This window comes from Vanessa cardui, chromosome 10 (genome assembly GCF_905220365.1).
Source record: "Vanessa cardui chromosome 10, ilVanCard2.1, whole genome shotgun sequence".
In the NCBI taxonomy this organism is placed as follows: domain Eukaryota; kingdom Metazoa; phylum Arthropoda; class Insecta; order Lepidoptera; family Nymphalidae; genus Vanessa; species Vanessa cardui.
Window position 1 is genome coordinate 1,378,801 of NC_061132.1, and position 24,326 is coordinate 1,403,126.

Consider the following 24,326-nt stretch of genomic DNA (forward strand, 5'->3'; position numbering starts at 1 on the left):
CGGTACAACATTAGGCAAATGATAAAAAGAGTGGAATTAATACTTGATGACTTTCCGAACCGATGGTAGCTTCACTTAATTGTTAAATGACAATTCAAAAGTGTTTGCAAAGCCTACTCGCATTAAGTATATTTTGATTTCGATTTGTTGTTGCCACTCTGCTCACCTATACTTCAAATCCTCCTGATGTTTCTCGGCGAGATCTCGTTTCTCTCTCAGTATCTTCGAGTTGACTTTTAGATTCTCGACTTCCTCCTGAAACGGAAAACGTCACTCGTTGCGGTTATTGACCTCAATTTTTGGCATGTTTCCTCGGGTCCCTTACTGACCATTAGGTCTCTCCTCCAGTGCAGCTGCTGCTGCTGCAGCGATCGCAGCGCGGACAGCTTACGAGCGATGACGTCACCGGCGCGCTGCTGGCGCGACATGTACTCTCCACGCAGTCGCACCGTCGACTGCGTCAGCAGCTGAGGGGGGGGGGTGATTTGTACATATTACGAATTTTGTTTTTTTTTTATGGTATAGGTTGGCGGACGAGCATATGGGCCACCTGATGGTAAGTGGTCACCATCACCCGTAGACAATGACGCTGTGAGAAATGTTAACTATTCCTTACATCGTCACTGCGCCACTAACCTTGGGAACTAAGATTTTATGTCCCTTGTGCCTGTAGTTACACTGGCTCACTCACCCCTCAAACCGGAACACAACAATACTGAGTACTGTTATTTGGCGGTAGAATAACTGATGAGTGGGTGGTACCTACCCAGACGGGCTCGCACAAAGCCCTACCACCAAGTGACGTTGTGTAACGATTAGTCTACAAATAATGAAAAGAAATCATAATAATATTACATGAAATTTGAAGGTATTTGAAGCTGTATCAAATTGATGAGGCACGCTTGAAAATGTCTTAAAATCTTATTCTATAGGAGAGATGACAGAAGACATTGCATCTGTAGTATTCATTCAAAGTTCTACTCAGACTGTCTAGCATAGAAAAAGCAGTTAAAGTTTACCTCCAAGCATTCTTTAGGACTGGGCTCTTCCTTCTTGTCCAACTTGAGTATCGGCTGGGAGACTTTCCTCTCCAAAACCTCCTGTATTATCGTCATGAAAGACAACTTTTGCCTCTGAAAATACATTTATTTAATTCTATTAAAATATAATACATCATTTTAAACGCTTTTAAACAACAAAATTCAGAAGCAACTGAATAAACTTTTATTAAACTCCATAAATACAGTCGTAGTTACTCCATTGATAATCTATAGAGTCTCATGGTTTATATTAAGTCCGGCTGCCTCCTTAGAACATTTCCTTTTCTTAGAAGGTTGGAAAGCTCAACATATTTCTATTTCTATAAGTTCTAAATAGAAGTAATTTAGTCACTACCTCTTTAATCATGCTATTGATTTCATCTTCCTCTAACGCTGGATTCCTCAACTGCACAGCTTTGAACAATTGCTCCTCTAGATTATATGGCTCGATTGTCCTGGAAAGTAGAAAAGAAGAGTAGAGTAGAGAAGAAAAGAAGTATATCACTTAATGTCACTGAAAACTAGCTACACTCTACAACAATATTATGTATATTCACAGTAACATTGATCATTTTGATAAAATTAGTGATAATCATTGTATGTGCACTTGAAGTAAAGATAAGCTTATAACGCCAAGTTTCCGACTCCGCAAAGTCAATAAATCGAGTGTAGTCAATAAGTTCAGATTTTATAGATGATAAAAAAGCGTGGAGTTAATGCCTGTTGACTTCCAAGCAGGATACATTAATTTAAATAATTGTATTTAATTAACATGTATTAACAAGTATTTTTTAAATGTTAAAAAAGAGTAACTACTGAGTCTCTTGCCGGTTCCTCTCGGTAGAATCTACTTTCCGAAACGGTGGTAGCTTCACTTAATTGTTAAATGACGATTCAAAAGTGCTTATAAAAGCCAACTTGAATAAAGTTTATTTTGATTTTGACTCAGTGTATGGTGTGCTGTGGGGGCGGGGTTACGTGCCTGGCGAGCAGGTCTTTGTGCGTATGTATATATATGTATGTATGGTGCGCTGTGGTGGTGTGGTGTGGGGGGGGGTCACGTGCCTGGCGAGCAGGTCGGCGGCGTGCGTGAGCAGCAGCAGCGCGGCGGGCGCGGCGCGGCGCAGCGCCAGCGCGGCGGGGGCGCGCGCTCGCAGCACGTGGCGCGCGACGCTGGCTCGCACGCACAGCGCCTGCAGCCGCCACTCGCACTCGCCTGCACAGGGAGCGCGGTCAGTGGGGGCGGGGGGCGCGCGGGAGGCGCGCGGGGAGCGGGCAGGGAACGCGGTCAGTAGGGGCGCGGGGGGCGGTCAGGGAACGCGTTCAGTGGGGGGCGGGGGGCGCGGGGTGGGCAGGGAACGCGGTCAGTGGGGGGCGAGGGGCGCGCGGGGGGCGGGGCGTACCGTCGTCGGCCAGCGCGTAGTCGGCGAGGCGGTCGAGCACGGGCAGCGACACGCAGTGAAGGCCGCCCGCGTGCACGCACGCGTACGTGCTGCGACCCACCTGGGGAGATTGCATCGCGTGACCAAAAAGCACATTATTCTTTGACTTTTTTTAATTCGACTTTTTTTTTTACACATATACATATAGATAGCGCACGAGTTGAATGCAGAGCCCAGGAATTCGATAGTGCTGTGACCTAATTATAATTGATGACCAAAATACTCATTATATTGTGAGTAATTAATATCGATAATTTTACTAGGTTAGCATAATGAAAAAAAGGCAAAATAATACTAATCATACATTTTTATTAATTATTTCACAAAACGAAATAAAAAAAAAAACATAAAAAATGTATTTATTATTATTATCATCAGATTCAGACATGGTTGAATCGGTGGTCATTATTCAAATAAAAAAATAACACTACTTCAACAATAATAATGCGGTAACACGGCAAGCGTACGATAGCTGTTAAGGATGGAACAACACTACACTGCGGGCGAGCGAGGGGCGTGCGGACAGCGGGGGGGGGGGGGGCTCCCGCCCTTTACCTCACGCCCCGACTGCATTCAACTCGTGCGCTATCTATACAAGACTATACATTCATATTACTATATCTAATTACTTTTTTGTTCCATTAGCTGTCGAAACGCTTGGCCCTTGGAGTAGTGGTGCAAAAAGCTTCATCAAAAGTATAACACCTCGCCTCGTTGCCTCCCCTGGTCACAGGAGGTCTTTCGCCCAGAGGATCGGAATTGCGATTCAACGGGGTAATGCTGCTAGCATTCTTGCCACCATTCCACGCGGTCAAGATTTATACAGTTTTATTTCATATTTGTTTATATATATTTAAGCATTTAATGTTGTTAATTCTTATGTTAATAAATACATTGATAATAATAATAGAGTAATGTCAATCGTCGCTGATAATCGAGCTGGGAGCAAGCAAGATACTAGAACAATGAGTCGCATGTCGAATGAATCTCGTACGTACCGGATACAAGTGCATTGGACACATGTACGGCATCGAGGTATTGTCATCCAGAGTAACATTCAGCTCCACGGATTCCACCACGTAGAGCGCGTGACTGTCATCTTGTTCCTCTGACGACTGGAAACAAATAGAGTAATTGTCTAAATGGCATAAATAAAATATTTGTGTTGTTCTAATCGGTTATTGATTTATAACTAACTCTCTAATGACTTAGAGACCTCAAATTTTGCTAATACAACAAAATGTTCTTTATTTCAATTAAGTCCTTATGGCTAGACCAGTGATTTCAAATGTTCTTTTGTCGAATTTCAATATGGACTGATGGCTAAACCAATGACTTCAAATGTTCTTTTTTCGAATTTAAATATGGACTTGGATGGCTTAGCTAGTGGTTCCTGAGATCAAGTGCTAACTAAATTATTCGACAGTACAGTTTTGGCCAGTGGTACGTTAACGATATTATGTAGTCTTTCATGATTTCCGGCACCGCGACCTATCTTAGGGGTGACCAGCCAACTTTACAAGACATATAATAGTACACAATTGTGTACAGTGTAATTCGTCACTCTCAGATTCGAAGGGACGGCAAATTTGACACGAATGGAATGTGAAGAAGACTGGATCAAAGGGTACATGCTTCCCAAGGCATAGGACTGTCCACGTTACCAACTTCTTGACAACGAGCTGTGACTAAGAATTTATCGATAAATCGAACAACTAATTATCGTTTTCAACCTGATTCCCAACCCAAAAATGGTCAAAAAAAATCCATTTCTTGCAGCCTTATCTCTAGTCTCTACTTTATTTAAGCAGGCTTTCAGTTTTTCATTTTGTTGTCATTATAATCTTGTATTGAATAATGCCTTCTATGTCAATGTGTTTTTTTTTACAAATTATTTGAACTTATGAAACGGCAAAGTTAAAAATATTTGCGGAATTTTATCATAGAAGCGGATACCTTACTCCAAGAAGTATAAAGCGTTATAAGCTGATCCTTACTTCTTGTGTACATACAATGATTATCACTGAATTTATCACAGTGATAAATATTACTTTTAATATAAATAATATTGTTGTAATTCGAATAATCAAATGTACTACTATTTGGGTGTAGAATACCCCAATGCTTAACTTAGAGTGAATAATGACTTCGCAAATTGAGAACTTACATTAGGCAGTAGTAGGCAGTGGTACAGCGCTGCGGACGCGCTGGCTATCACTACGAGGGTAGGGGTGTCGATGCCACCAAGGGCTGCGATGGCGCAGGACTCCGACCCGTAGTTGTCATCCGCTGGAGGGTACATTGGCAGAGGTCCTTTCAACTTCGCTTGAAGACTGAAATATTAATATTTATATATCAACAAAAAGTTGTACAACGAATACACGAAAGATCAAAAATCAACGAAACATGAGTAATCATAAAATTGGCCATTTCTGAAGAAGATTCGCTAAAAATATGATGTTTGAACGTTGAAAAAGTTGTTATCGAAATTTTGGAAGTAAAATTTAGGTGAAAATAAGTATTTAAGTGTAATAGTGTTGTGTTATGAATAAACATATACTAATCGTTAACTCTTAGCAGTGCACAATATAGCTGTTATAAGAAAATTGCATGAAATACGTTATGCTAAGATTTGTTTATATTTTTTCCTACTCCCATTGGAAAAGGCTATACATTTGAAGATTTGCCTGTTGCTCTTACACAGCCGAAATACTATACCAAATTTAATGACTTAAACAAAAAGTAATTGAACTTGATCGATAATTGTATTTGAACCCGCAATCATTTCAGACTCCCCAAGTTAAAACCATTGGGCGATATAGATTCAATGGTCAATCAAAATGTATGAGACAACATCACATACATTACTCTGATCTCAATGTAAGTAGCTAAAGCACTTGTGTTATGGAAAATCAGAAGTAACGACGATACCACAAACACCCAGACTCAAGACAACATAGAAAACTAATGATATTTAAATAAAACTAATTATAACGGATGAATCGCGTATATTAATTATTTTTAAACATCCCGACGTTTCGAGCACTTTGCAGTGTTCGTGGTCACGGGTAGACTAAGATGACATTTGTCTATTTGAAGAACAAAGGAAATATTATTAACAACTACCGCCAACGATTTCTCAATTGATGTCTTGAGTAACGTTCCGGTTGCACGCAGAAGGCACTAACTGTATCTTTAGGTCTTGCAGTCTGTTGGATTTGGGATTTTAAATTTTTAATAAGTGGATCCCAGGTGTTAGAAAGTCTCCAACCATCTTCTCTATTGAAGTTCGGATGTTTTTGAATTTCAATAGCCTCGCGTATCATTCTAGGAATGAATCTGTGTTCTCTAGCGAGGATCTGTGGTTTATCAAATCGGATAAAATGGTTAGGTTTATCCAGAGCATGTTCACAGACTGCAGACTTTGAAGAACGCCTATTTTTGACATCTCCTATATGTTCCTTGACCCTGGTACCGATGCTTCTCTTTGTTTGGCCTATGTAAGATAAACCACACTCACATTCGAGTTTATATACTCCTGCAGTTTGTAAAGGGATATTACTTTTGATAGGTCTCGTCGGGATGTTTAAAAATAATTAATATACGCGATTCATCCGTTATAATTAGTTTTATTTAAATGTGTAATAATCGCGAAAATTTAAGACAACATTAAACTAATGATAATCTACATTGACCCGGCCGGGAATCGAACCCGGGTCCTCGGAGGTCGCCAATGTCTAATATGTAATGAATAGCTAGTATAACAGGAAAATGTGACGGAAGGTACTTGTCACTTCACGTGATCAATGTTTACGAATGGAAAATAACGCAGGCTATTGTTTATTTGAAGCGATTATTCTTTACGGCATTGTTCCATGGCATTCTAAAGGGTAGGATTCCATATAAAGTCGAAGTCGCCGAGAGTCCGACTTCCTTATAACACTTATTGAATGCATCTATTTTCTTTTCTTTGTGGCCTTTTGTAAATCGTCACAAACATTTCGACTGTATCATACTATTCAAATTAATCAAATTTTCAAATACATTTAGATTTTAAAATGTTGAAATTTAATTTCCTTTAATCATATAAAAGCATTACAGTTACTTATTAATAGTCAAATTAAACACTACCACCGATTCGGAATAGGAAACACCCTGACCTGAGAAGAACTGGCGAAAGAAATTCAGCGGGTCTACTTAATTATCAATCAAACTCAGTAGTTCCTCTTTTTCATAATTTTAAACCAACCAGCAACCAGCCTGCAAATTTCCTACTGTTGGGTTAAGGCCTCCTATTCCTTTCCAATGTCGGTTGAATACACGTGTGGCAGAATTTATATAAAATTAGACACGACGGTTTCCTCACGACGTTTTCTTTCACCGCCGAGCACGAGATGAATTATAAACACAAAATAATCACATGAATATTCAGTGGGTTTGAACCCGAAATCATCGGTTAAGATGCACGCGTTATAACCACTGGACCATCTCAGGTCTATATAAATAAATAGTGTACTTACCCATTATTATCTAAGTTGCACTGCAACATATATACGTCGCCGTTCCCGCTGAGGATGAGCAAGTGTTCCGCATCCGGGGTGGGAGTGAAGTCGATAGCCGTGTCCCCTAAGCTGTCGAGGACCGTCTGACCCAGCGATCCCGACGGCTTCGGACCGATTGTAAAGATCTTTACGAGCTTCGGACCATTTTTCAAAGCTATGTTGTAGAGTCTGAAATTGTGCGTTAAAAGTATGTATAGTACGACACAAATTAGATGTAGCATCGGAAAATGCAATGGAATGAAAATAAAACCGATTACTGTCGATTTACACAACCAATAGAAATAGCTCCCTATCGCGCCATTCGACGCTATTGGTCGCTATAGATTCACGCGTCAGAGAAAGCAAGTGCAAGTAAATCGACGCGACAAATTGACGAATATATTAGGTCATATGATATTACAAGTTATTACGTTTGTGTAAAGATCATATTCGCATGAAAAATAAATTTTGATAATTTGGGATAGCGTACTCAATTCGGATGTGATCGGTTTTACGAATTTTGCCGATGCCACATCTAAGGTTGTGTATATTCTGATATTCTTGTCATCATCGTTACATAGTAAATTCTGAAAATATTCAGTGCTAAGCTTGCCGGGCCAATGCTAGAGCAATTTATTGGCGTAGTGGTGAGTCAAGTAAGGCTAATGGAATAGATATTATTTTTATGTTTATTTAATTATTGTTTTTTTTATATTATTATATTTTTTTAGTATTAGTAAACTAACATAGTTTTTAACTTGCTATTGTTACTAACAAGTGGACTATAATTGTCTTAAATAAATAAATTATTGTAGTGTAGTTCCTTAGCAACATAATTACTGTTATGGCATTAAAATTTACCTACATTAATATTATAAATGTGAAACTAGCTCTATCTGTCTGTCTGTCACTCTTTCACGGCTAAACAAATGATCGGAATTTGATGGAATTTGGTGTGAAGCAAACTTGAACTAAAAGAAAGGACATAGGCTACTATTTTGCCTAACGTATGATAACCAACCAGTATAATACGAGCTATAATATATTTAAAAAACCTTCTTCATCTATATAGACAAAGACTAGTACGGTAGTTGATACAGTGCATAGTAATAGGCTATTTGACTGGTTTTTAAAATTCATTTTATATTATTTAGTAGAAGTTAAGGAACCCAGTAAAAGTTGTGTTTTTTATTTCTAGTACATATTTGCCGAAAAATATCATATTAAAAATTCCATATTTAAATAGCGCAAAAACGCTACTTGGACAATATGGCGCTGCAATGGGGTCGGTGACGTCACTCTCCTGTATTTTAATCTGTGGTACATATAGTAGAAAAGCAAGGTTTACAAGAAAATGACATCATCATAAGCCCGGCCTATCAGGAGCGTTTTGTGTCACGTGACAAACGTTTGAAAAAATGCATTTTCATTTATGGGTTTTTGAATAAATTAAGTATTATTTTCAACTTTGTTTAGTAAATAACCATTTTTAAACAAAATCAAAATAAACTTTATTCAAGTAGGCTTTTACAAGCACTTTTGAATCGTCATTTTAAAATTAAGTGAAGCTACCACCGGTTCGGAAAGTAGATTCTACCGAGAAGAACCGGCAAGAAACTCAGTAGTTACTCTTTTTTAACATTTAAAAATACAAAGTCATGTTGATTAAATACAATTATTTAAATTAATATATCCAGCTTGGAAGTCAACAGGTATTAACTCATAATATACACTGATTACAATAATTCACAATTTATTTTTCGCATTGTCAAATAGCCTATTGATACGATACCTCATCGTGTTATCAGACACGAGCACCATCAGATGAGACAAAGATTTCGGATGCCAATGCACTCTGTGTATCTCCCCCTGCGAGTACAGGAACCTCTCGTCCAATGAGTAGCTCCTGAAACATATAAAACAACTGTAAAGTAACAGTCAACATACCGTCATTATAGCTGGGCTAAGGGTTTCTAAGAGTCGAGATGGCCCAGTAAGAGTCGAGATGGCCCAGTGGTTAGAACGCGTGCATCTTAACCGATGATTGCGGGTTCAAACCCAGGCGAGCACCGCTGATTCAAGTGCTTAATTTGTCTTTATAATTCGTCTCGTGCTCAGCGGCGAAGGAAAACATCGCGAGGAAACCTGCATGTGACAAATTTCATAGAAATTCTGTCACATGTGTATTCCACCAACCCGCATTGGAACAGCGTTGGAATACGTTCCAAACCTTCTCCTCAAAGGGAGAGGACGCCTTTAGCCCAGCAGTGGGAATTTACAGGCTGTTGTTGTTGTTGTAAGGGTATCTCTCCTTATATTCCAACAAACAACAACCTATAAATTTCCTACTGCTAGGCAGAGGCCTCCTCTTCTTTTAAGGAGATATTAGGAGCACACTTCACCACGCTACTAGAATGTGTGTTGATGATGATACATATGTGGCAGAATTTCGTTGAAATCCAACACATCTAATTTTCCTCATTACGTTTTCCTTCGCCGACGAGCACAAGTTGAATTATAAACACAAATTAAGCACACGATAATTCAGTGATGCTTGCCTGGGGTTGAAATCACAATTATCGGTTAAGAGGCACGCGTTCTAAACACTGGACCATCATATGCCGAGACGGGCCGCTAGTATATATACTTCGCACTGGTGGAAATTATTAATAAAGAAAGATTAACATCTTATAATTATTTCCAGTAATCTGACTGTCCCTATCGTAACGAATGATTGTTAAGTATAAAAAAAGTATTCTCTTTTTAAATATTATTATTTCATATTTATTACATGCAATATTATATTTTTATTTTATGTATAAGTATTTATATTAAATATTAACATAGATTGCCGCAGGCCGTCATAACTACATAGGCTACCAGAAAATTAGCGTTGGGATTATAGGAACCCTACTTGGAAGCTGAATGGTACAATGGTTAGGACACGATTACTATGATTGTTTAACAAATCTAGTTTTTTTATTTTTCGTTGTGTTTTGTTTTAGATTAACTAGTATATTATTATTGTTATTTATACTTTATATAATTTTGCCGTGTCCTAAATAAACATTTATTTCGTTCTTTCTTTTAAGGTACTTTTCGACTAATTAGACAAAATCAATCAATCAAATCAACCGTCTGTCTGTTTAATTTTGTAGATATGTAAAATAAGATTCGATTTTGTACAACTTCACAGATCCTACAATATGTTCCATGCTGATATACCAATATGTTTAAAAGCCAGCTTGTACCTATATCGAATGATTATTATTATCCCTCTATTCCACAAATAATATAACCTTGACTTGTGTTCTAGTGTGAGAAAGAGATCATCCCTAAGAAAAGTGTCTTCGGCAACAATAACAATCTCCTTTTCTATTCTACTACTATGTCTGGATTGCTGCATCGACCAATTAATTGGTTTTTAATAATTGGAAAAGAGAAAATAAACAAACAGTATTTTAAAATCAAATATTTGAACGTAGAATATTAATAAAATATCTGAACATTAATTTTATAAAATTATAAAACCTCACATAAGTCGTAACCAGGTGGTCTTAACGCTGGCCATTATCGAAAAAAAAACCGGGATTCATTCATTATACCCGGTGATAAATACGCGGGAAGTATCCGCGGTCTCGCCCTTAGGTCGCCGCGATAATGTGATTGCGGCAGCCATTTTGTTTTTACTTTTTTATGGCGCGGTTTAAGGTAATCGAGCGTTTTACGTTATAGAATATTGTCCGAATTAAATGCAGACATTTTATAATTAAATAAGAGACGAATTAAATTGTCGAATTAATATTTTTATTTTATTATAATTTACTCACGATATATTCGTAAGTAGAACAAAGTAAGTGTATCCGCCCCGGTTTCACACGAGTGGAATTCGGATAATAAATATAATTCTACTTGTTTCTTTACTATATTGTCCATGTATTATATACAAAAACCTTCCTCTGGATTCACTCTATCTTTTAAAAAAACCGCACCAGAATCCGTTGCTTAATTTTAAAGATCTAAGCATACATACGGACAGACAACGGTAAGCAACTTTGTTTTATACTATGTAATGATAATGATAACACATACAGTAACTCAGAAGAGTGTTAATATATAAGCATTCGTATTAAGTTTTAATTATTATTTATATATTCATTTAAAGTACCCAAAGAAACATTTGCTCAAGAACGTAAAAAAAAAAAGATTAACAAAGACAATGCAATCAGTTACACCGCGGAGCGTATAAAGGGCCGACATCGAAGAAAAACCGTCGGCCCGTCTGAAAACGTAAATCACGACATTTTTGCATACCAAAGGGTTGGGTCACTACTTTTAACCGAAAAAATAGAATTACAAACGACCTCACATTAGAACAAACGCCGTACAAATAGGGGCCCGGTGTCTCCGGAACAAAAACCGATGAAAACGCGGAAAAGGTTCCGATCCGGTAAAAAATAAGAAGCAGACAAAGCCGGCCGGCGGGAGGCCAACCTCTATACGTGTCCAGTTTTTTTACGAGCCGTAGCCCTTTGTCCTTCCGGGCCTCTTTTTTAAATAGATCAGAGAGGGTAAGTAAAGACCGTCGGACGTCCACCCTGAAATATTATTGTGGATTTTTCTGCTCTGCATTCATAAATATTTCGGCGGCGACCCGTACGCCCCCCCGCCCTCCGCGGAATCGGAGGAGAATTTATAAATTCGGTTAATAAAATATGATACGATAAAGCCGCTTTTTTACTCAGCCGCGCGGACCTCTATTATATTTTGTTTAATTTAAATATGAATAATTAAATTTAAAAAGGAAATCTCGGGGCTAATGAAATTTTTGTTTTCGAGATAATGAATTGAAAACACGTCCCGGGCTCGGTGTCACGCCGCTGTTATTCTTTTCTCGCGCTCATTCGGATTCAGGCGATGTGTTTGAAAAAAAAAAACCCAAAAAATAATAATTATTTTAATGTATTAATTATGACGATGAATTCTATTTTTCCACGCTTATCAGAGCTCCTCTTGCGCTATCGCAGCCACACATGGTACGGTTTCACGCACGGTCTCGTAATAAATTAATTCAAACATTTTTATTTAATTAAGATTTTTATTCGCTTTTGCGTTATATAAAATAATCTTTTTGGTCTCCTCACATACAGAATAAGCTGTATCAGAGCACCGTGTTTATATTAATGGAAATTAATGAGAAAAATATTAAAGCATCTCCAAATCCTTCAATCACTCGATTACAAAACACAAACGCGCTTCCGTAAACAGAGATTTAGGCAAAGGCACCTAATTCCGTATTGTGCTAACAACGTAAAAAGAAAAGCAAAGTGTTAATATCGAACAATTGTTTCCATGTTTGCATAAAGAAAATATGGCGAGAGCATTTCTTTTATTCGATTCCATTTTGTATTCATACTTCTGTATTTATCAGGTTATTGCCAAACGAAAGACTAAAAAGGCAAAAAACGCCTGCGGTCCAGATATCGGCGAAAAACCGTACGACGCCTTTAATCAACACAAACTGCCGGCGCCGTGATCAAACGAGGCCGGAATTAAAATTAAAAATAATATACCACCGAACCGTGAAATATTAAAACAAAAAGCATCGATCCAGACCGGCCCGACCACGGGGGATTAAAATCGTAACGAACGCACAAAAATATTCAAATACAATACTAACAAATTGATACAAACACTCATTAGGCGCGGATCGCGGAAGGCGAGCCACGAGGGGCGCGGGGGCCGCCCGCGCCGGCCGATCTCTGCCAGCATTACAATCCACATCCAGCGTACAAATATTATCTAAAATTCCTTCTCATTTATAATCCTTTTGTGTCCTCAGTGCGGTGTCCTCCGTCAGATCCCCCCGTCTCCCCGGGGTGGTGGGGTGGGGTATTTTTATATTTTTAATCGCGTTGGGCATTATCCAAATGGACATTGGCGGTCGTACCGACTGTCGCTGCCGTCTAGATGATAAATTCTTCTTTCGTTCGACACCCGCGCCTGTTTTGTTTCGTCCCTTTATTCCTATCGGTATCGGAGTGAAAAAAGCGTACGTCATTAATTATCCTCGATTTGTCTGCGGCTGACTGTAACGCTTTCTTCTTCTTTCCTGTTCTTCGACGATTAAAAACGCTCGCCCGTGGATCTTTTTTTTTTTTCGTTTGCGGCAAATGAAAATTGATTGTCGCGATCCGCGATCGTTTGATGCAACCGAAGTGCTTTATTGAATTCCTTGACGTTCTACGTCTGCTGTTGATTGATGGCTTGGCCGTACAATTCTACTTTCCTCGATTAAATAAACGCTTCTTATTATATCGATAATCTTTGGTGGCATTTAAAATTAGCTTCTAATCTGTACTAATATCATAGATATGAAAGTAACTCTGTTTGAATAGACACACTATTTAACTACCAAACCACTGAACCGAATTTGATAAAATTTGACATGAAGCAAACTTGAGATCCAAGAAAAGACATAGGCTTTTTTTTTAGCTAACATATGAAAAGCAACCACTAACACGCGAGCGAAGTTGCGGGCGAAAACTAGTCTTAAATATATCATAGATGAAACGAGTTCCTATACTTAACTAACTATATAACAAAAATAAAGCGTGCCTCAGTACTTATTAAGAAATCCAAGTAGGTATCGTCGATGTAGGTCCAAGTTAAATTAAATTCGACTGGATCAATTCAGCGGCTATCGGTTACATCTCATTTCATCCGTACCGAGTCGTGTCCAATTAGCATTTTCATCTATAACTTACAGAGGGGAGACAAAACAACGCCAATACATCCCCCATTAAACATCCGAACAAGAAGAACAATATCTTCCGTAACATAAAATTCGAAAAAAAGTTTAATGGAACCGAAATCCCGCAGACCGATAAAACGTTAAAAAATACCCCAATATTTTATATGATTCGGATCCGAATAGATCCTTTTGTCCAGGCTGCTTTGCATATAGAAAATTCATTTTGGGTTATGAAAAACGATGGAAAAAATGCAGTCGCTGGTGGGCTAGGAATTAATGGTGCGCAAGTTTTGCGCTGTGGAACTGGCAATTTATGTATGTTCACGTTTCGCGCTTGGCTCGCTCGAACTGCGCTACTTGCGTTAAGTTTACGTGACCTGCTTATCGTTTTTTCTTGGAGCATAAAATCAAAACGCTAACGGAGCTAATTAAAAATCAAAATAATCGAGTTTTATACGCACTTTTGAATCGTCGTGTAACATGTTAAGCGATTATTCGGAATGTAATTTCCATCGAGAAAGACCGGAAAAATGTTTAACAACTATAAATTTGTTGGTGTGTGTTGTTACATTTAATCTGATTTGACGTTTCGTGTCGGTAGGGTTTTAACTGCAAACAGCACGTGTGTGAGGTGTCGATAGCTGATGCACGGTAAGCAATTGGCGCACTGTATATACCGGTTGATGAGTTTTGATACTTTTTACTGTTGTCTAGGTCTCAGTCTTTGTATTATTAAGCCGTTAAAAAAGTTATGACAATAATATCGTAAACAATCTTAGAAATTAATTAAAATGAAATGTGAGTATTAGTACCTAGATTTTAAATATACATTATAATGCTATAAAAAAACTAAAGCAAGAACTTGTAACTGTCCCATAGATAAGCTAAGGAATCCTCTTTCTTATATGGAACATATTCAACCAACCTTCAATGCGGTTTGGAGGATAAAAATGTGAGAAAAATCCTTCACTGAGTACGAGATAAATTATACACTTAAGCATATGAAAATTCAGCGGTGCTTGTCTAGGTTTGATCGGCAATCATCGGTTAAGATACACGCGTTCTAACCACTGGGCAATCTCGGACTATGAAAGGAAAGAACGCAAACCATTCTAAATTTAAAAAATAAATATTGCATATCAAGAATGCACAATCACAGTACGGTATTATCGTGGCGCTACAACGATCACCTCGGTCCGTTCGGCAGCGATTTTTCTGGTCTCTTTTTAAGCCTTTCCTTTTTCCCGCCAACCGCGTCCGCGGTCGAAACTGTTTAATGATTTGAAAACGTGTTCTATCAGCCTCTACGCGGAAACAACCGAAAAAAAGCCGACAACAAAGGGTACACAGTGCAAATATAGACTGAATGTTAGCGTTTTGCGTGCGGTCTACTTAATTCGCACGCAATTATATCCCTTAACACCTCATCATAAGGTTCTGGTTGATTTTTGTCGATTATTAGCGTTTTTTTGCTGAAGTGTTAGCGCAGATCTCATCGGCAATTTATTATATTTTGTCCGTTCGAAATTTACGATTATTTGAACGGGACAATGGCCGGTCGCGACGATTGGTTGGTTTTTTTTCTAACGCCAATAAAAGCAGGATGATGTACGGTATGCAATCAAACGTTATGAATTGTGAAGTGGCGATAATATCCTGACATTGGGTTTTAATAAAAATGAATAATTATACAGATATTTTAAGGTATATTTTATTTGTAGGCGGCGATGATATATCGAAAGCGTACCTTTATTACAGTTCCAGTCTCGTGAACAATCTAATAAAATTAAACGTTTTATTTACGAGTTAACATATACAGCGAATTAAATAACCAGCGTGTTAACGCCTCCGATTCGAGATAAGAAATGTATAATCTGCGAGAATCTTAATAGAGGTCTAACACCGTCGGAGCACGAAACTTGTTTTTTTAATACTAACTGCTGTTAACAATAATTGTCGACATGAAATATACAAACAGCAGAAATATTGTGCAGATTGTTAAGGTTTTTACATGAATAGTGTACACGTGTTATATTGTGTGAATGACACAAACAATATCATATACGCAATTTAATAATAATTTCTATACAACAGAATTTCACACATGCAAAATATTCAGAGCACTATTTAGTTAGTCAAAATCAAAACCAAAATATACTTTTTCAAGTAAGCTTTTACAAGCACTTTTGAATAGTCATTTAACAACTATATTAAGTGAAGCTACTATTGGTTCGGATTGTAGGCAGATTCAACCGAGAAGAACCGGCAAAAAACTCAGTAGTTACTCAGTTAATGTATGGTAACTTAGTTAGCGTATGGCCAATCTTTTAATTCGAAATGTATGAAATAGAAAATTACACGTCAATGACAATACAGCCCCAAACCTTTTCCTCCAGAGAGTAGACCTTAGCCCAGCAGTGGGAAATTTACAGGCTGTTGATAATTCAGCGATCCGCTTCAAGCAGACAAAGCCTTGATTCAGCGCTGAATAGGTTCACCTCAATATATAATAAAGACAAGGTAATATTTCGTAAAGCGCGTTATACATTGCCAGTGATAACACAAAACGAAGTCAAATCGAGAGTATCCGAATAAAATATCTGCTTGCAAATTGACTTCAGCGGGGCCAACTTTACGACTTCTGTCGGGAACAACATATTTTTCCAGCCCTAACACAGATATAGGAACCGCGGAAACGTCATACAAAATAGGTATAATATTATAAACGTGAAAGTAACTCTGTCTATCTGTCTGTCTGAATCAAAACTTGAAATCCAAGAAAGAACATATACTACTTTTTTGTCTAAAACATGACAACTAACACCCTAAAAGGAATGAAGCCGCAAGCGAATACTATTTTACAATATTTCTAAACTAGAATAGAATTGTAAATATTCTTAAACCAAATGCTATACTAATAGCTGTAGTTGAAACAAAACTATTTTGGGAACATTTTGAAAATATTGGTATTTCTAATAATCGTAATTTTATAACAAAGACGTTTATACGATAAACGCAAGCTTGTTTTTCACTTAAAATCAAAAAGTTATTGAATGTTGCAATTGTAACCGTATAACTCGAACGCTTTGAATCGCAAACTATTATGACGTCACGTAGCTTACTGCTACAAATATTAAAACTAAATTAACATTAGTTATTCCCTCATATAATACAACTAGTGATCCGCCCCGGCTTCGCACGGGTGCAATGATATCACAGAAGAAACTTCTCAAATTATCAGTATTTCTTTACTAAATTGACCGTAAAAAAACATCCTCGAAACATTCTATCTATTAAAAAAAATTGTATCAAAATCCGTTGAGTAGTTTCAAATATTTAAGCATGCATGGACAGAGAAAGCGACATTGTTTTATACTATGTACTGATATATAAATATGTATTAATATTAGAAATGTGAGAGTAAGCCTGACAGACAGACGTCTGCCTGTCGCTCTTTCACGACCAAACCGCTGAACCGAAATTGATGAAATTTGGTATGAAACAAACTTGAAATCCAAGAAAGAACATAGGCTACTCTTTTGCTTGACACATAACCATAACCAACACCCTAAAACGCGAGCGAAACCGAGAGCGATTACTAGTTATAATATAATGAATAAAATAAAGAAGAGCGTATCCAGCAGTTAGATATCTTCGTATCGCCCAATTAATAATTAAGTGTATCTCGATGTGGGAAGCCCCAGTTTTTCTGTTTAAATCGACAATCCGGCAATGGTGATCAATATTATATTCTACTTCGGGTGTTTTCGCTTTCATTCGTACTTACGAATAATATTACATCACCATGTATAGGCTTTTACACAAATGCTTCTTTATTTACACATTTGAACACATCTATGTAATATTGATTGCTTTTGATGAATGATGAATAAGATTTTGTTTATTAAGATAAATAATATCGTTTAGCTTTTAATTCGAAATTCAAAAAATATGAAAATTTAATTCGTATTGCCAATAAAGGAAGTAAAAATATAAATATTGACTAACACAGTTTTAATACTACATAAAGCAAAGTAAAAGTCTATGAGAATACCACAACTGGGCTAAGTCCTTCTCTACTTTTTGGGAAAAAGGTTTTATATAAAATCTGACCTAAATTTCACAATTTTATAAAATCATTGGTTAATCTCTATACGTCAACTAGTTCGAAGCGAGCTACTAAATCTCATTCGCGCGAAGTGAGAGCTTAAAACTAATACATTTGGGTGGGGGGGTAGAATGGGGGTCCACGGGGGGAGGGGGGTGGCGGTGTTAATTATTCACATTTTAATTTACGGAGCGGCCCCGGCTGGCCAGCGGAGCTCGGAAAAATGTCTTGCAAATCGACGGACACCTATGAAAGAAAGGTTATAATTTGTAGCTTGTTTTTTGAGATATTTCCCGGTCTGCGGGATAGTGATAAAGTATGTAATGAGAATATATAACGTTTCGCATAGAATTGTATGTTTTTTAAACCTCACTTACTTATCGTTTTTTATTGTTTTTAATGACATTCCTAGGTACTAACATTAAGTAAATGGCCGACTTTTTTGACCAATCTTTATCCTAAAAATTATCACTCCGATTGTAATAATTAGAAAGCCAGTATGAAACTATCTACATGTTTGTAGTGGCTACGAGTGATAATACGACTTTAAGACATCTAATGCTATTGACAGTTTCGAGGTAACAATTGCAAATAGAAATAAAAAAGTCCATCGAGTAAATTTCTTGCAAGCGATAATAAAAAAACAACGATACTTGAGGGTCGTTTGCAATTAATTCGAAACTCATTTCGATTTCTTAATATGCCGATGAATCGTTGAAAAAGAAATACGATGTATACACCTAACAATACACGAGCAATATAAAAAACAACCATTTCAACTTCGACCCCAAGTATCACACTGTTTTAATATTACCCAAAACGACACACAAAATGCAACTAGCGCTATCCCACTCACATCACACCGACGATCGTGAGACAAAAAACGAGATACTTTCTGATTCCGATGAGACAAACGATCAGAATACGGACGCACGATTACCATCTAAATAATTCAAGCGCCTAACCCATACTTCTATTTTTCTGCAATAAAATTGTGCATTTATCTATATTATTTTGAACCTTAAACCAAACATATAGAGACGAGAATTCAACGATAGCGTAGTTAGATCGTACGCGGTAACTTTGTAACGGCGTATGGAGTTTTTACAAGCTCTTACACGAAATGTCGATTCGAATCCGCCCCCTCTGTATGATGAGCTCGCAAAACAATGAATGATCGTAAAACGGGAATGACAAGATGGAGATAAGGGCTAATAACCCGTCCGTGTCAGTCATGGCATCAGGTCGGACGGGTGTGGCGTCTATCAGGATTTGCGATGCAGATGTGTTTGGTAATACGATGTACTTGTTTGATTATTTTTGCATGTTTCCGTTCGTTTCATTTGTATTTCACATGGCAATGTTTATTATTAATATTTCTTGCATTAGATAGATTCAGTATTATTAATTGTATTTTATATAACAACCTTTTATTTTAATTACTGATGATCTTAAAGAATACGTTATTTCTTAACCAATGGCTATTTCCTTATCCTCTTACGTTATCCTCCGATATTGAATACACGTAAATAATTTATGCTTATTTATTTTAAAAAAAAACTTAATTTCCTGGGTACTTTCTTTTTACAAACCGACGATTTTGTTCAATTTGTTAATCAATAAGTAATTATAATGCTTTTATATGGAATGAAGACTTTTGATTCGAAAGGCTATCTGTCAACACTGCACAATTTTACTGACCACACTACATATATGAATTAATCTTCCATTGCCCTTGAAAACTCACTTTAATGACTCGCATACAATAATAATATGTACATAAATCATTTATATAAAACACCAGCGCTATTTAAAAGACTAGTAATTCCATCTATACATATATCGTATGAGAAATAAATTTGATTAATACAAATGATTCAAACTATTTTAAATACTATCAGTAATACAATAGTTTTCATTATAAAACAAAAAAGTTACAAAAAAAGCAAAGAGCAATATCAACGTTGATTAATTAAAATCAAGACAAGTATGTACTCGCATACTTAACTTGATTAACAAAGAAGGCAATGAAGTACATATATTAATTAATGATTATATATTGTATTCCTTTAGAAGTTCAAATTTACGAATTCGCAAGGGGATGGCGAGTAAATAATTCCAATCAATCGTCCAGGAGCGGAGCTGCAATCAACATCTTAATTTTCACCTTAGTAAAACCGGGGGTCGATGAGGTCCAGGGGGCGTTTGGGTTTGGATTTGGAATTTGTTTTTGTTTCAATATACAGCTTTCATGGTAATATCTTTTTAGATAGGTTTATTGAAGATAATCATCTATAAAATTCATAAACAAATCTAATCATTTGTAATGTGACAGAGTTCTATGTCACGATTATAAATCATCAACAGCATGTAAATTCCCCTTTAAATTGTTCAGTTAAGGCCTCCGATTTGAGAAGATTAGGAGCATATTCGATCACGCTGCTCCAATGTGGGTTGGTGGATGTTAGTGGATGAGGATGTCCTACAACGGGCACGAGATGAATAATAAACACAAATTAAAGACGTGGTGCTTGCCTGAGTATTAACCCATAATCATCGATAAAGATACACGCGTTCTAACCACTGGCCCATCTCTGCTCGCTATGATTACAAATTAAACAAAACTATGATAAATTGATCAACAAGAAAATACCAAGACACGTTTTGATATTTGTTTCATAAATTTTAACCAGAATTCAAATTTTCCGTACATTTAGAGATCGAGTAAAAAGCACCAAAGTTATGTGCGAGCGGGTTCGTTAAAGGGCCAGTAGAGGGTGAACCTTATCCAATATTTATTAACTTATTTCAAAGAAAATCGTATAATTAACACCATCGCATCCCCTCGCCACCACCCTTAGCTCTAAATCCATGTGATAGAATAATGACGTAGAAACGGCACATATTAATTAGATACTTAATAATTAGATTATAACATTTTTGTATTTATATAATTTATTATGTGAGAAATTAGAATGGCAACATAAAACTATTTTACGACCTCCGTGGTCGAGTGGTGGTCGTGGCCCACCGGTTATCATGGGTACGCCACTCTGAGGTCCCGGTTTCGGTTTTCGGCCGAGTTATTATCATTACTTTTCTATGTTGTCTTGGATCTGGGTGTTGTGGTGCCGTCGTTACTTCTGATTTTTCAAAACACAAGTGCTTTAGCTACTTACATTGGGATCAGAGTAATGTATGTGATGTTGTCCAAAGTTATTTATTTATTCATTTGTTCCAAAGCGAAAGGGCTATAAGATTTTCATTGATTAAAATATAGATATAAAACTGAACGTTGTTTAACTGAGTTCAACAAAATGCTACAATATGTATGTTCATATATTATATCAATAATATCTTCTTGACCAGATTTTGACTTTAGTCTTCAAGATAAGACAAGAGAATACTTTAGTGCACAACTTAGTGCTTAAACATAGGACTTATTATTTTCTATATTCCGATAAAACAGGCAGAGGTAGTGCTATCCGAGGCATGAGAATGTGACAAAGTTAATTTCCTACTTCCAGGCTGATAATGAGATTTAAATAATTGGAACTCAGTACTTGTATCTTGCATTAGATTTAGTAACTGATCCGTAGATATTTAAAAAGAGTAATTAAGTTAGAAATGATAATGGATTTAAGTAGCAATGATGAAATAACTCTTATTTCTTAAGCGAACTGCCGTAATGAAATAGTAGTTGTATAGTGTCACGTCTATATTTTAAATCTTTGGCTCCATTAGTATTCACTGTAGCTCCTTATATGATCCAAAGTTAATGAGAGCATGTGTCGACGCCGTATTTTTGAAACTCAGAGCCTTTGAAATAACATGGGGTATCGCAAAAATATGTTAATCACACCTCTGAGGCAGCTATGCGACGGTAATTGATTTTTATCTTAAGTACCTACTCATTCATTTACAACTGTTTGTCTTTTGATATTAATTGATCAGTATCATTATGAAAATTAAAAGTAAAAAGTAACAACTCACATGGAATAGCTTTAGAATTAATACTTGGAAACATTACCCATCTCGAAGAATTTCATTTGACACGTAAATATTCCCCTACGACGATTTGTTTAAAAGTAAAGGAAAGACATTCACATACATTTATACTCAAAATCAAAATACTTCATTCAAATAGGCTTATGAGTACTTTTGAATCGTCATTTAACAAACTACATATATTAAGTGAACAACAACAACTTTCGGAAAGCAGATTTTATCGAGAAGAACCGGCAAGAAATTCAGTGTTTACACTTTTTCAACAAAAGTGTAAAGGCATGTTAGTTATATACAATTACATATGTATGTATATGATATATCCTTCCTGGAAGTCATCAAGTATTGGCTCACTAGGTTCATACCGAAGTAAAATAATACAACGTTTCGATGTGGTTTTAGCTGATTAGTAATCGTTCCGAATTTCACATATGAATCATTTTTAATGGTTATACAGTTAAATTATTCGTTTTACCTCAACGTTTTCAATAGAAATAGAGAATATTTTAACAAAACTAGGATCCGTATCATACATATTCATTGAGCGCCACAGCACTGTTTCCGAATTGAGAGTAGAATTAAACGGTATAACGAGGACTTCGATAAAATTGTCGGAGAAGTACTTTTATGAGAAGATATAAAATTTAAATTTTAATACTTTTAGAAAAAAAAACAAGAAGTTTCATGTGAATATAATTTTAATTATTATGATTTTAGAAATAGCTTTACAATACAGATGTAATAATTAATGAATACATAGGTACATCTGTTTTTTGAAGAACGTTTATTTATGTCAATTTATTTTTATACCAAATGGAATTATCCAACGTAGCTAGATCGGTTCACTACTGAATCCATTATTCACTTTTGATTCATTTTTTGTAACTTTGAATGAGAGAACTAAATGACCGAAAAAGGAACTGTTTGATTCTACATTTATATATTACCAATTTGATATACATATTGTACACTAAATTTGGATTTTGTTTTTTGGAAAAATGTGTTCGGAAACTCATCGAAAATGCTTTAGGTTTAGAAAAGTGGAGACGAAAACCAATTTTTATTGGCTCTCTCGCGTTCTATCAGAGTAACAGGAACTACATCGTCAGCCATTCATAATTTATGACGCTCCACGTCGGTCGGTTAATTAGGTCCCTTCATAATGTACAAACGGTTTCGGAATCCCTCACCGAACCAGTTATAAATATGTGCCGGCACACACAGATCTCGGCAATTTTCAGTTTTCGGCACTCCGGTTAATAATTCAGTAGTCAGGCGCCTCCGTGAGCAAAAATGAAATCTCTAATGTGAATGGAACTTAGTGGTACCGGCCCTCGCCAGCCAAAATAATTAAAGCGTGCCATTAAAAATTCTCCCAGTGAGCTCTGGTCGGCCGGATATGTGATAATATTAATATGGTACGGGCTTTCGCTCAGCGGAGGTTCTCAGTTTCTGGAATCTACTAATTACAATTGTCCGATGCGTACGTACGTTGCATTAATGATGCCGCGTTAATTATACAAAAACAACTTAATAGGGAATTATTTTTATTTAATCTGTACTTGAACGCAATGGGACTACAAATATAAATTCAGATTTTTTATTAATTAATATTCCGTATCTTTAGATTTTAGAACTTCAGTTAAATAAATGCACATATATCATAAAAAATATTTTTTTTTGTTAAGTTTAAGTTAATAGAAAAAACAATATACGCCGCGTATGAGATTTAATAAAATTTTATCTTAAATTACTAGTGAAGCGCTGCCGTCCAAAAGCGTTGAATACAAAAGGTAATGTGATTAGAAACGAATTACACACGGAGCGCGTGCCGCGATAAGTCCAGCCCGGCAGCTAACTAACCGCTGCCCCACGTCGGGCGCCACTCTGCCTTTGTTCACCCACTTTCTTTGTATTTTGTTTCATTTCATGCAAAATTTAATTTCGTTTTCAAGACTCGCGTGGAATGATATTACGCGCACCGGCCGCGACCGCCGCTTGTAATTTCATTGCTACTCCTCAAGTGTATGTGGACATCGGGGCCTTTTTCATCACATTCCCTTTCGGTGGGTGCGCGGCTGTTTTTCGTTTACGGACGTTTGTTCGGAATTAAACCGCCGGATTGCGGGATCGTTAATTGCTCAACGAAACCACCTGTGAAATTTCATTGGTGAAGTTTTAATTTGAAACTTACGTTATTTTATTCGCTATTTATGCTGCAATTAAATGCGGGTATACGTTGATAAATATAAAAAACCAATTTGTAATTATTAAATCTAACAAACTAAATATCATAAATATTAGAAGAAAACACTTTATAAAATAAATAGAATAGAGTACCAAATATATTGTGGTGATAGATTTCATGAAATCAAGATCCAAAGATCCAATAAAAAGCCCCTTTTTACAAGCGTCTCAAAGTCCCTCCTTAAGCTT

General features: G+C 36.6%; 1 protein-coding gene across 1 annotated transcript in view; it reads right to left on the reverse strand.

The window, feature by feature from the left end:
- Window positions 1–24,326, reverse strand: part of LOC124533170 (nuclear pore complex protein Nup88) — a 100,192-nt gene that overhangs the window by 2,351 nt on the left and 73,515 nt on the right. Inside the window, exons 3-12 of the mRNA XM_047108337.1 lie at window positions 8,816–8,929; window positions 7,003–7,212; window positions 4,650–4,815; window positions 3,481–3,597; window positions 2,444–2,543; window positions 2,106–2,256; window positions 1,396–1,495; window positions 1,020–1,133; window positions 330–467; window positions 167–255 (exon numbers count right to left, since the gene is read on the reverse strand). Coding sequence (XP_046964293.1) covers window positions 167–255; window positions 330–467; window positions 1,020–1,133; window positions 1,396–1,495; window positions 2,106–2,256; window positions 2,444–2,543; window positions 3,481–3,597; window positions 4,650–4,815; window positions 7,003–7,212; window positions 8,816–8,929 — 1,299 coding nt within the window. The remainder of the gene's footprint in view (window positions 1–166; window positions 256–329; window positions 468–1,019; window positions 1,134–1,395; window positions 1,496–2,105; window positions 2,257–2,443; window positions 2,544–3,480; window positions 3,598–4,649; window positions 4,816–7,002; window positions 7,213–8,815; window positions 8,930–24,326) is intronic.